General features: G+C 45.4%; 1 protein-coding gene across 1 annotated transcript in view; it reads right to left on the minus strand.

Moving 5' to 3' along the window:
• The window catches only part of MRPS6 (mitochondrial ribosomal protein S6), a 46,661-nt gene that overhangs the window by 12,097 nt on the left and 19,801 nt on the right, over positions 1-14,763 (minus strand). The window contains exon 2 of the mRNA XM_054973267.1: positions 11,034-11,173. Within this exon, the coding sequence (XP_054829242.1) occupies positions 11,034-11,173 (140 nt within the window). The remainder of the gene's footprint in view (positions 1-11,033; positions 11,174-14,763) is intronic.

The raw sequence follows: 14,763 nt of genomic DNA on the forward strand, positions 1-14,763 counted from the left end.
TTCTTCTTCTTCACTTCATCTTGACTCTAAGTCACTTATCTAGCAAGATGTAGTCAACTTAGCAATTTATTATTTTCTTCAAATGTAACCCTAATTTTTATCCTTTAGTAAAGCAATTTTACAGAGCTACACTGGAGTGTGTGTTTGTCAATCTATTCTCATTACTTCCAATGTGCAATCTTTGCACAAACTCTGCTATATTTTCCTACAGTCCAGCATGGCGTCGGCTGTAAAGGTGCTAGCCTTAAGAATTCTATTGGCTCCCTCTCAAAGTCATTTGCTGTTGCTTGGTAGGAGTTCCATCAACCTCCTGACCCACACTACTGAGATCCTGGAAACAATAGATGCTATTGCAGAGGCTTTAATCGCCATAGCCTCATGTGCTCTTCTCAGGGCCCCATCTCCCTTTTTATCCAGGCCATCTTTGATGGACCCTTGGCCGTCTTCCGAAAGTAAGCCATGAGACTGAAGAGCTGTCACGGGAGCATCCACAATCGGCACCCGTAATAACTCAGAGGCAAAGTTAGGCAATGCATATAATTTTTTGAGAGAGTTAGGGAACTGCTTATGAGCTGCTGGCATCACCCATTCCGCCCTCAGCTGCTTCTCGAAGTACTCGGGGGGAAAGGAAGACTTTGTCCTTTTCTTCCGATCTAGGGAAGAATTCCATTCCCCTTGAGTCTGATCCCAGATTTCTCTGATTTGGGATCATCCTCCTCCCCTTTAGGGGTCTCCCTGAGGTCTAGTGCTGCCAGGGTTTTGGACAAAAGATACTGAAAGTCCTCAGCCTGAAAGAGCCTGTTGGACTGCTCCGCCTTGTATGCCTCGTCGTCCTCCTTTTCCTCAGTTAGGAAGTCCCCATCATCTGAGCCCTCGCTGGGAGATGACCCTTCTTCCAGCCAACTAACTGAAAGACTGCTTGCTGACAGTCTTTCTGGCAGCCTTAGTGGGCCATGGATTGCCTGTTTCCCGACTAGGGGTGTTATTTTCTGGACACAAGGAAGAAGGGTCGTTACTGGGCCATAGAGTCTCTGCATGGCAAAGGGACAAGACCTCCTCCCTCATGGTCCGTCTAATGGCCGCCAATATTTCTGGGGACAGGCCACTACAGGGAGCACTTACGGAGACCTCCTGGTCGATTCGGCTGGAGCTCTGGCTTTCTCTGGTGTTCTCGGGCCAATTTTCTCCTGCCGGAAGATTGGCAATCACATTGTTGCACTTGCGCGAGAAAGCTTCTGCTGCTGCTGCTTTTCCCACCAAAGACGAGCTCTGCCGATTAGTGCCGCCCTCAGCCAGCTGGATGGGGCGCGCAGCTTTTCCGGGCTCCTGCTTAGAAAGACGGGGCCGTTTAGAGGGCCTGGGCTTGGCCAAAGAGTGCTCCTTGCCGGGGGACTGCGCAAGCCTTGGAGGCATGCTGGCGCTAGCCGGGTCCGTTCCCACCATCGGTAGGGCAGCTCCATGGGAATGACCCAATGCGTGCTCCAGAAAACTGTCTTCGGAGTCCGATGACTCCCTGGACATCATGGATCCCCTTCCAAGTTCCCCTCCGAGGAGGGAATCAAGGTAGAAAGAAAAGAAGAGATGAAAAAAGTCAAGGATAAAAGTAAAAAAGAACAGGAAGGAAGTTGTAGATAAAGCTGTGAAAAAAGGAAAAAGGTCTAGGGCAGTGATAGGTTAGCAAAGCTAACTGAAGTAGAACTGATCTCCCCGGAGGCAGGAAAGAATTGAGGACAGAGAGGGTGGTCCCACCTACTAGAGGAAGAAAATTCTACTTCCTGCCACCCTGATAGGATGGTGGGAAACACCCAAGATGTCCTCTGCCTCAGAGGGAGAACATAGCAATCCTTCCCAATATTAGGTCATTGTATTTTTATTGAAACAACAGGTGCCTGCTTACTCTGTATTGTTCCTACCTCTCCACAGACAAATGTACTCCCTAAAACACAGCCCATTCATGTGTGGACAATTTCAAAGTTTCTACACAAAATGTCATGATGGATACAAAAACAGAGAGGTGCAATATGAACACACCACTGCAGCATACCCCCCACACAGTTGACTTCTGATCACTGCAACACACCAATGACCCACATCCATCATGTATCCAAAGCACTGCTGCTAACCTCTAACCCTTCTCACACAGAGCACAATCGTGGAAAATTAAGGTTAACATCTCACAAAAATCCAGCATGTTATCAAAGGAAATTAACTGCATTTTATGCTTGAATTATTTAGCAGATTTTGATTGGTATAACCCTTGAAACAAGATTATGGATGACTTTATTGATCACAACTTCAGTTTTACAGTAAGAACCATAGTAGTAAATAAGTAGATCTTGTGTACCTTCAAACATAGTACAAACTGTCAGAACTTTGCTGCCAACATTAAGTGAGGCACAATTCCTCCATAACAAAGTAGGTGCTATAAAAGTGAGGTTGGTGTGCTTTCTCTGCACATACATACACATCACAATAGATATGTGCATGATCGTTATATGTGGCAACCTATAAGCAATTTCTCATGATTTTTCCTGCATAGGACTACATCCTATATAGGATACTTGCAAACATATGAAGTAGTCCTTCTTTCTCCACGTGTTCTTGGAACACTTAGAAACTAATCCACCCAATAGCAAGATTCAGGTCCAATAGCACCTTAAAGACCAACACACTGCTACCCATCTGAAACTAATCTGAAGAAGAGAGCTCCTACCCTGGAAATCTTGTTTTTCCTTTCCAAAGGTATTCTAAAGGAATTTAACAACCAAACCTAATGATAAGCAATTAAAGGTGCAGTCCATTCTCACCTTACATCTAAAGGATCTTGATTTTCAACAAGGTACCTCATCAGGAAAAGCTGAGAGAAGCAAAGAGGGTGGTGGTCAAGGCCATCAGGGATGTGATAGGGGCATCCCAATTCCAAGCTGATAGTTCCTTGCCAGTCCTGGATAATGAGGGCCTTGGGGAAGAAGGGCATCACTCTGAGAAAAGTGGACATGATCCCTTAAAAGGGACCTCTTCCTTGGTGGATGGACAGATATCCTTTCACACCAAGAACATGCCTCTGAGGGAGGGGGCTTGCTGTTGTGGGAGCTTTGATCATTAGGTATGTTGATAGCTGGGTTTGTGACAGGCATGTGGACTGCACCGTGAATTGCCTCCCTGGTACAAAGATCATCTAGATTGCTTGGCAGATAGTGCTGAGGGGCAGGGGTGTCAATACTTGTAGTGCATGTTGGCACCAATGATGTGGGCAAGTGTAGTTGTGAGGTCCTGGAAGATAAATTTACATGGCTAGGTAGGAGACTAAAAGCCAGTACCTTCAAGGTAACTTCCTCTGAAATGTGGCCAGCTAGACAAGTACGGTTGGGGAGTCTCAATATGTGGCTGAGACAATGGAGTAGAGAGGAAGGCTTCAGATTTGTTAGGCAATGGGAAACCTTTTGGGACAAGCAGGGCCTGTACAAAAAAGATGGGCTCCACTTGAATCAGAATAAACCAGACTGCTGGAGTGTAACATTTAAAAGGTAGCAGAGCATTTTTAAATTGAATCCAAGGAGAAAGCTGACAGGAGCTGAGAAGCATTCAGCTTGGACAGATTCATCCCAAAAGGAAAAAGGGGACAATAATTGCCCAGAATTGCTCAAATGGGAATGCAGTAGATATGGAAAGCAGAGGAAAAGGATAAAGTAAAACAGGATAGCCAGTCAAAGAGGCCAAAGGGCCTGCGAAGAAAAAGTCCACACCAGAGGTATCTAGAGAGACACACTGTGTGAAGGTGTTTCTATGCTAATGCCAGAAGATTCCAAGCCAAAATGGGAGCATTGGAGCGCTTAATTTTAAGAGAAAACAATGATATAGTAAGAACAGAAACTTGGCGAAAGGCAGAGTACCAGTGGGATACGGTCATCCCTGGATGCAAATTCTACCGGAACAACAGCGAAGGGTGTACTGGAGGAAAAACAGGTTTTTACTTACCATAACTGTTGTTCATCTAGGTCTTCCGTGCAGGCACACATGGGACTGCGCACGCGCAGGCCTGCCGATCCGGACATTTCCAAGCTCAAAAAATTCACCACCAGGGGGCGCTCTCGCCTCCCACCGCGCAAGCGCGGCAATTTCCCGCCGAAAAACGGCTCCCAAGAGGCAGAGCGTCCCCCCACATACCCTCAGTTCCTTTCTCGCCGCTGTCTACAAGGAAAAAATACCAAAAGACTCAGCGGGGAAGGAGGGAGGGCATGTGTGCCTGCACGGAAGACCTAGATGAACAACAGTTATGGTAAGTAAAAACCTGTTTTTCATCTACGGTCTTCCAGTGCAGTCCCACATGGGAAGATTACAAAGCTTAACGCCAGGGAGGTGGCATTACCTAAGAAAAAACACAATTAGACACTGTATTCATGTCCTTTATTAATCTATTCAGTTATTTATTTATTTATTTTTAATGAAATTCACAAAAACATGGATTGCAACACTGCAGTTCCCACTAAAGATTCCTTCCTATCCAGGATATCCAAAGCGTAGTGCTTTATAAACGTGTCAGCCGAGGCCCACGTTGCTGCCCTGCAAATATCATGGAGAGGGACCCCCCTCAGCAGGGCCGCAGAAGACGCCTGCGCCCTAGTAGAGTGAGCACGTACACCCAGAGGGCAAGGTTGATTTGCTGCAGCATAGCAGGTCCAAATTGTTTGAACCACCCAACGAGAAATGGTGCAAGATGACGCTTTCTTACCCTTATTGGGCCCTGCGTAACACACAAATAAATTAGAGTCACGCCTAAATGGTTTCACCCTGTCCAGATAAAACAGGAGTGCCCTGCGAACATCCAAGGAATGCAACGCCCTATCAGCTTCCGTAGATTGGTCAGGGAAAAACACCGGTAAAGTAATATCTTGGGAAAGATGAAACCTTGATACCACCTTTGGCAAAAACTCCACCTTCGTCCTCAAAACAACCTTCTCTTTATGGACCTTTAGGTAAGGGGGTTCATGAGACAAAGCTGCCAATTCCCCCACCCTCCTGGCCGAGGTGATAGCCACCAGAAAAACAACCTTCTGAGACAAAAGTCGAAGAGGACAAGTGGCCAAGGGCTCAAACGGTTTTCCCATCAATCGAGACAACACCAGAGGCAATGACCACTGGGGAACGATAGCTGTCACTGGGGGGAAGAGGTTATTCAGACCCTTCAGGAACATCTTCGCAATCGGATGAGAAAAAACCGATCTCTGATCAATGGGAGGATGAAAGGCTGAGATAGCCGCCAAATAGACTTTTACGGAGCTATTAGCCAAACCCCTCTGTTTGACCTCCCACAAAAAATCTAATATTTCCGGCAACGAAGCCTGAAATGGATGCGATCCCTTTTGTTGACACCACAAAGAAAACTTTTCCCACTTAAACACATATGACTGTCTGGTGGAAAAACGCCTAGCGTTCTCTAAAACATTAGTTACATCAACCGAAAAAAAGGGCCTTGTGTGATCAGCCAAGCTGTGAGCTTGAGCCTCTCGATATCGTGATGTAACACTCCCCTCCAAATCAGCAGGTCCGGCACCGCCGGTAACTGAATCCACTGTGCCTGGAGCCTCCAGAGGGCGTGAAACCACGGTTGGCGTGGCCAAAAAGGGGCTATCAGTATGACCGATGCTCCGTCTCTCTGAATCTTGCTGACGACTCTGGTCAACAGTGGAAACGGGGGGAATGCATACATCAGGGGACCCGACCACCCAAGTTGAAATGCGTCCCCACGAGACCCTAGGCCTACTCCTCCCCTGGAGCAATACTTTTGGACTTTGCAATTCTCTTCCGAGGCGAAGAGATCCACTTCCGGGAACCCCCATCGGGAGAAAACAGCGAGCAGATATTTGTCCTGCAGGGACCACTCGTGATTGTCCCTGTCCAATCTGCTCAGATGATCCGCCATAGAATTCTCGGCCCCTGGTATGTGCATTGCCTGGAGCCACACCGAATGTTCTATGGCCCAAGTCCACAACTTCTTTGCCTCTGCACACAGGGACATGGACGCCGTGCCCCCCTGTTTGTTCACGTAAAACATTGCTGTCGTATTGTCCGTCAAGATCTGGACGGACTTGTTCTGTACCGTATCTGAAAAGGAAATCAAAGCGAGTAAGATCGCTCTCAACTCAAGCAGATTAATATGCTCAATACGTTCTAGTTCAGACCATACCCCATGGGCATACAATCCCTCACAATGAGCACCCCACCCCAACAGTGAGGCATCCGTTGTAATAGTGATTTGAGGTTGTTTATAACCAAACTCAACACCCTTCATAAGATTGGCGTCAGACAACCACCAATCCAGCGACCGCAGAACCTGTCTGGGGACGGAAAATTTCCTGTCCTGGGAATCCCGTTCAGGGGAGTAAACAGAATTGAACCACGTCTGTAGGTCTCTCATAAAAAGCCTGGCAAGGGGGACCACAGCCGTCGTGGACGCCATGCATCCCAACAAACCCTGAAGGAACCGTGCCGGCTGGTAACGGCATCTCCTCAATTTACGAACAAGGGTCTTAATCTTTGATGCCCTCTCCTCAGGCAGGAAACCCATGTTCCTAACACCATCTAGTACCACTCCTATAAAAAGGAGGGACCTTACCGGGGTCAATTTAGATTTCTTCTGGTTGACAACAAGACCCAACTGAAGACATACAGATAAGGTGAGAGCGATCTGCCTATCGACCTCCTCAGGGGAGTGTCCCACCAATAACCAATCGTCTAAATACGGGAAAATGCAACATCCCTGGAGTCTCAAATGGGCCACCACAACTGCCATGCATTTTGTAAATACCCTCGGTGCGGTAGCCAAACCGAAGGGCAAGACCCTGTATTGAAAAACCTTGGTACCACACGTAAACTGGAGGTACCTCTTGTGATCGGAAAAAATTGAAATGTGAAAATAAGCGTCCTTGAGGTCAAGGACGGCAAACCATGAATACGAGGGTAACAGTGTTAAGACCGTCTGTAATGTTACCATCTTAAACTTCCTAGTTCGAACCAGCTTATTTAGTTTTCTGAGATCTAGGATAGGCCGGAGACCTCCATCCTTTTTCTCAACCATAAAAAGGGGAGAATAAAACCCCAACCAGGATGATGTGCCAGGGACTTCCTCAATAGCCCCTTTAATCAACAATGCAGAAATCTCAGATAACACCTCTTGTGAAGGTGGTTGAGAAATAAACACAGGGAGACTCAAGGAAGGTAAATCCAAAAATTCAACTTTATAACCTTTTTCAACTATTGATAAAACCCAACTGTCCGAACAAATAGAACACCATGCAGCCTTGTAAGTGCTCAGCCTGGTCCCGAAAATGGGGTCAGGGCTCTGTAACTGTCAGAATTGTTTATTTGCTTGAGGTAGGTCTTTAGCCTGTCGCTGTTGTGAACTGGCTCTACCCCTCTGATTTTGCCGGCGCCGGTAAAAAGAAGGCTGAGGACTTTGATAATTTCTGCGGGATTGGTACGCATACCCGAAGTATGGTTGGTATCTTTGCTGCCGATTTCGTTGAAAAGGCCTATAATATGGACGAGAGGCCTGCTGAGGATTCTGGTGGAGCACGCCGTAAGAACGTGCAGTCAGGCGGTCCGTCCTCTTCTTTGAAAGGAACTCATCCGTTTTTTCAGAAAACAGTAACGTTCCTTCAAAGGGGAGATCTTCTACTCTATTCCTAGTCTCAGGAGGCAGCGCCGTGGTCCTCAACCAGGCGTGACGACGCAAAACTACTGCCGAGAGGAGTGACCTGGCCGAGGTGTCCGTCATGCTTCTGCTTGCATTGATCTGGTGGCGAGACAGCCGTACCGCCTCCTCCTGTATTACCCGCAGGAAGATTCTCTGATCTTCTGGGAGCTTTGGTACGAAGGCAGCTACTTTTTTCCAAAGCAACAATTGGTATGCGGCCATCATCGCTGCATAGTTTGCTATCTTGATCCCAAAGGCAGCCGAAGTATAGAATTTTCTGCCTAAAGCATCAATCTTTCGGCTGTCCTTATCGACTGGTGTGGAAACAGAACCTTGTCTAGGTCTAGTTTGCATCTCTTCAGTAACTAGAGATGATGGAGGTGGATGTGTCGATAGAAAAGGATGAGCGTCATCTCTAAGACGATAGAGATTTTCAACCTTACGATTAGTGGCGGGCGTAGAGGCCGGTTTAGACTGAAGGCCCTTCCACAAATCCACAAATCCATCAATCAAAGGAAAAGCCACTGTCGGAGTGGATCCTGAGTAGATGTGCTGTAAAATTTTGTCCGTAAATTTGGACTCGGTTGCAGAAACTTCAAGGTCCAGAGCTTTGGCCATGCGCTGTAACAGGTCATTATACGCCCTGAAATCATCCGTAGGAGAAGCCTCATCAGTGGGGCCAATTTCTCTGTCAGGCGAATCAGAGATTGGTGAATCACTATAATGCCGACGAGACCTATGGAAGTCGGTATCAGAAGGGAGAGGTGTTCTGCGATAGTCCCCATAAGACCTCCACGAAGGCGACCTGGGGCTCTCCTGATAAGGTCGGTCCGAGATTGGGGAGGCTCTCTCACTGTAATACGATCCAGCCGGATCATCGCTGAGGCGATCGTCCCGCGACCGACTTCGATAGGAACGTGGACTGCGCCTGCGGGGTCGACCCCTGCAACTGCCCGATGAAGCAGATGATCGTGCCTCTCTCGAAGTCGACCTCGGGCGCCCCGTCGGAGTGGAGGGTTTGTCTAAAACGATAACATCACCCACCGGACTGGAACGCTGAATGGAACCTCTGGGCGAGCCACGATCAGCCGAATCCGCACGTCGGTCCTCAGCCGGAACCGCTTGCAACGGTTCCGAAGAGGGAGCGGTAGGAGTCACAATAAGACTTTCCAAGACTGCCGTGTCCTTTTTAGAAGAGTGTTTCCGCTTCTTCTTTTTCTTTTCAATAGTCGGTTCCGGAGCCTTCGACGCCGAGGATGGTTCCGATGTTCTCGGAACCGACAAAGGCACAGCCGGCGCGGATGTTGGAACCGTTTTCGGAACCGAAGGAGGTCGGTGTCGCTCCGAGGGTTTATGAGCCGATGGCGCCGAGGCCACAGATGAAGTCGAGGGTCGACGGTTCCGACTCGCCTTCGAGCCCGACGATCTCCGACCAGAAGCTGCCGGTTCCGACGCGCTCCGGGATGACGTGGTCGGGGGCTCAGAAGCCCTCGGTTCTGAGCGGCTGGGAGAGGGACGGGAACGCGAAGTTCTCGAAGATGTGGAACCCGGGCCAGATCTATGGGCCGCAGAACTCGGGCCGGGCCTAATCGAATCACCAGTCGCGCCCGGTGGATCGTGGACTTCCATTGCCCGCTTCCAAAGAGAAGCATGCAGCCGGCCTGCTCTCTCCGCCCTAGCCTTGGAGGTGAAGGCTCGGCAGTGTTTGCAAGCCTGCGTATTATGGGTTTCCCCCAGGCAGTACAAACAATGAGCGTGGCCATCAGACCGAGTCATTTTTCTATCGCATGACTCACATCTCTTGAAGAGGGCAGTGTCCGACATAGCGAAGAGCTGGAAAGAACCTTCTCGATCGGCGGCGAAAAAGGAACTGAGGGTATGTGGGGGGACGCTCTGCCTCTTGGGAGCCGTTTTTCGGCGGGAAATTGCCGCGCTTGCGCGGTGGGAGGCGAGAGCGCCCCCTGGTGGTGAATTTTTTGAGCTTGGAAATGTCCGGATCGGCAGGCCTGCGCGTGCGCAGTCCCATGTGGGACTGCACTGGAAGACCGTAGATGAAGTGCTGATATGTAGGGGAGGATAGAGTCTAACAAGCGAGCGCGGACTCCTCCACAGAATCACTTTGGGTGACAATACCAAGCCACAAAAGTAATTTAGTACTGGGCTTGTACTATTGGCTCCTTGACCAAAGTGCTCAGAGTGATCTTCAGATCGAGAATGATATCAGGGAGAGAATAATAATGAGCTACTTTATCTACCATTATATTGACTGAAAGATGTTGCCAGAGTTGCTATGGACTCTAGCATTCTTATTATGCCATCTATGCCTTCCACAGTGGCAAGCACTGTTGTTTCCCCCTAAAAAATGTTCACAGGGAATGGACCAGCACTGCTGCTTTGGCATTAGCAGCCATCAGGATCTTTCTGTCCCTTTCTATTGCTTTAAAACTAGAATATAAATCTGGAAAATATAAGTTCCCAACTCCCAAGGTATCTAATTTTGCAATCACTATGGTCATCTTCAGAGGCCCTGCTTTGGATGCACCTGCCCTGTGTGGCTAGAAGGATTGGCAACCCAACAAAAGGTCTTCTCAGTTGTGATGCCAAAATTTTGGAACTCCCTTCCCAGATTAATTTGTCTCCCTCTATTAGTGTCTTCCACCAGTGGGTGAATTTTTGTTTTATTTGGCATACCCCAAATAACTGTTATTTGCCCTCCTCCATGGTTTAGTGTTAAGTTTTTATGCATTTATATTTTTATTGAATGTTTATGTATTACTTTAAATGTTGTTTTAATGGTAAAACTTTTTAATATTCAAATGTTTTAACGTTCAAATGTTCATCACCTTGGGAACCCTATTTGGGTGGAAAGGTGACATAAAATGTTTTAAGTAAAATAAATAAATAATTGAAACCCTTGATTCATAGAGAAAATAGAGGAAAAGTGAGATACTTATACATAAAAGGGCATGGATTTCTAAGAAATATTATTATTTGATTAATAAACATTTCCACTAAGAATACTTAAACTCCCAACTTTCCCTACACATTCAAATTAAAGATCCATAACGACAGTGTTTAGAAACAGGCTGCACTCAAAGCAGTGCTATGGGCAAGCAGAGGAGAACCACATATGTAGCTCTGATTGATGACCAGCTTGTTTCCTGAACTGTGGGGACAGCTGCCGAGACAAGATCAAGGCCCCAGCTGCATGCACTGCTCTTCCGTACATTCAAAGATCACTTCTTTGGATGGCAGCTTTAAGGATTGGTTTCTTAACAAAACAAGATAAAAAAGGGGCGAAAACCCCTAGATGCCTAGAGTTCTATGTAACTCATACCCTCCTCTCGTGTGGCGTTGGTTATGCTTTGAGATTTTATATGGCAAGGTCCTTTCTCCCAGGTTTTCCAAATTCCTCACCACGGCTCCTCTTTCCATCAAAGTCTCCACTGTGCGTTTCAGCGTTGCTGCCACCTCAGGCTTTAAACAAAAGAAAGAAGACACATATATATATATAATCAATGGCAATTAGCAACATACACTTACTTGGCCAGAAAAATTTAAAAGATGGTTGAAGAAACTAGAAATGATATCCAATGGGAAAGAAATTCTGAACGTTTAATTCTTTGTCCTCCTCTCACTGCCAGTATCAGACTAACAAAGTTAGTTTTTTTAAATGTATTTACTTCATTTATATCCCACCTTTCTCTCTAATGAGGACCCAAAGCAGCTTACATCATTCTCCTCTCCTCTACTGTATCCTCACAAGAAGCCTGTGAGGTCATTAGTAACAACAACAACAACAACAACAGATTAGTGCCACACTCAGAGCGGTGAACAAAGTCAGCATTATTATTATCCCCATGATACAGCTGGGGAGCTGGGGCTGAGAGAATTGACTTACCCAAGGTCACCTGCAGAGTTTATGGCAATAGTGGGAGTTGAACTAGCAGAGTGCTGATTCGCAGCCCAGACACTTAACTACGTTATAGCGGCTCTCGGATTAGGCTGCGAATGTGTGACTGGCCCAAGACCACTCAATTTCATGGCAGAGTGGGGATTCAAACCTGAGACCCCTAGTCCAACATTCTAACCACTATGCGACACTAGCACTTAGATGTCACTAACACAAAGGTAGCTGCAACTCAGCTTGTTTTCCATTTCTCTTTCAGATATGTATTCCTGACAGGCTGTTATTTTTTTTTACTAAGAATTAGCAGTTATATAGGGTGGCACTGGACTCTATGATTACATTTTTAATTCTGTTTATGACCTTCATGATTCACTGCTTTAAACATACAGGTAATGTGCCTAATATAGTAAAGTTTGGCATTCCATGTTAACTACCAATTCCCATAAAATAACAACATTTGATTTATATACTGCCCTTCAGGACAACTTAATGCCCACTCAGAGCGGTTTAACAAAGTATGTTATCATTATCCCCACAACAAAACACCCTGTGAGGTGGGTAGGGCTGAGAGAGCTCCCAGAGCGCTGTGACTAGCCCAAGGTCACCCAGCTGGCTTCAAGTGGAGGAGTGGGGAATCAAACCCAGTTCTCCAGGGTAGACTGCTTATTCAATAATGCAGCATCAGAAAGAAAGATGGAATGTGACAAGTTTGGGATGCAACTTCTGAAGATTTTTCTTAAAGCTTCACCCATGCTATAACTATGAAGTTAACATAACCTATGATATTATAAATAAGTTAATGACAATTTAGTATCCAATTCCAACTTAGTATCATTGAACAGAACTTTTAAAAGAAGATCATAGATCTGTGGAAATGAGCATAGGAAACACTTGTGTTACAAAAATGGGCAAGAATATGTACTTTATTATATATACTGTACATATCTGTATGCACAGGTCATTTTGTTTTGTATACTTTTCATCTTCTTTAAGGGGCTAAGAGGGAAACAGTTGGACAGATTAATAAAAGTTACTTGTCTAGGAGAAAAAAATTATGATTACTCTAAGCATCATGAATGCAATGCAACAAAAATTAATCCACAGATCAAGCAATATCTATCATCAGTTCAATAACTGTTCTGAGTGTACCAGGAAGTTTGGAATTATTTTTAGTACCACAAAGTTGTAGCTAGCTCAGACTACAAGAGGGGCCTATCAATCCTTTAAAAGCAACATAAAATACATCTAATACATTTGTGGTAAAAAACTTTGAACCCTTTAGTGTTCATTTCCTACTTTTCAAAGCCAGTCTTCTATGCCAGCATGATACTTGCGTGATACCATGATTTTTTGCAACAAAGCCAATAGAGCCTCCAGGCCACAAAAAAGTATTGGACTGGAAGCTGAAACTCCTCGTTCCTAAATGGTGCAAGCAGAAAAGAGCAAAGGCACAAGCTTCTTTGAGTCGATTAAAGAGCATTCATTTGGCAAAACCTATTGAGCATTCATTTGGCAAAACCTGTTGAGTAAAATGGTCCAAAATTCTCACTCCCCAACAGTACATGGGTAGAAGCTCCTTTGTACCAAGCATCCCTTGTAAGATGCACTAAAACAGCAGCAAGTTGTTTCATGTACATGTATATATTAAGTGGTATGAATTGACTTATTTTATTTTAATTTTTTTTTAAGTTTCAAGACAGTAGACTCTCTACCTTAGGTCAGAATTCCTCCAAGCTATGCAGCTCTTCCTCCAGTGAAAAAGGCAATTCAGAGGAAGGCTTTGCTTACCAGAATAGTAGGATACAAATTGCTACATGTATTTCCCTTACATATGCAGTATAAACTTAAGGAAAAAATAAACAAAAGCACCTGTCTACATATTAGCACACCCAAACAACAGCGCATAATGTGCTATGAACATGGCTGTCCACTCATCTATTTCAAGAGAATGTAACTCTTGCGTATGAAAATAGCTGAGACACCATCATTTGCATTAATTTTTATCTCTATATTAAATTACTGATTACTTATATCTCCTCTACCATGCAAGAGGACACACACACACACAATATATATATATATATACATATAAAATTTTTATTTTGGGTTTTTATATGAATTCGTGGAAGGGGGAGGGGGTAATCAACCCACCCCTAGTTTACATTGTCTCACAAAATTCTTTGGGACAATCATCTGTAAATCATTAATTACAACTTTTAAACTGCCAAGCTTACTTAATTGTATGAAACTGAATTTTCAGAAATGGAATTTTTTCCACACAAGAAATAAACCATCAGAAAATTTTCCACCCCACATCTGAGTTTCTGTATTCAAAGCACTTCACATTAGGTTGGATCATAGGAACCACGAGAGGAAGCCCCCCTCCTTTTCTTCCACACTGAGATAAGGGTCATGTTGCCTGATTTCCCCTCCTCTCTATAGCCCCCCCATGGCCTTTTGTTCATGAGGCTCCCCTAACCTCCAGCACCAGTTTTTCCAAGTTCTCAGGAAGAGAACAATACAACTTACACAGTAACCATAGTATAACTAGAACTGTGATTAGATGAGACAAGCAAGAGACCTGCAAGTACATATCTGGGAGGAGGTGTGTCTCCTTTTCCCATCTCCAGTATTTCCTCTTTCCTTTCTCTGAAAACCTCCATAGCTTCTCCCTTTTTCCTGCTTCCTTCATTCTTTCCCAGCCATTAGCCAACTTACCTTTATCCACCCCCTCCTCCTATTTCCCTCCTTTGCTTTCCTGGCAGACTCTACTTGGGAAAACTATGGCCCAATTGTACAGTGCTAATCACTGTGCTGCACCCAGCTATAGGCTGGGCTAGGCCCTGTATCACCTTCCCCACACTATTTCCTCTTTCCTTCCTCCTGGTAACCCCCATATCATCACCTTTTTCAGTTTATATCCTTCTCCTCTCCTCCATTTTATCATCATAACAAACCATGCAAGGCAAATTAAGCTGAGAATGTATAACCAGTCCAAGGTCACCTAGTAAGCTTTTATGGTACTGTAGTGATTTGAACCTGGATCTCCCAGATCCTAATCTGAAATTCTAACCACTACACAATACTGTTTTTTAGAGTGGTTAGTGGCTGTCGTGGTCTTCAGATCTTCTCCTTTTATTGGTGAATGGATTGTTAG

This window comes from Eublepharis macularius, chromosome 3 (assembly GCF_028583425.1).
Source record: "Eublepharis macularius isolate TG4126 chromosome 3, MPM_Emac_v1.0, whole genome shotgun sequence".
Lineage (NCBI taxonomy): Eukaryota > Metazoa > Chordata > Lepidosauria > Squamata > Eublepharidae > Eublepharis > Eublepharis macularius.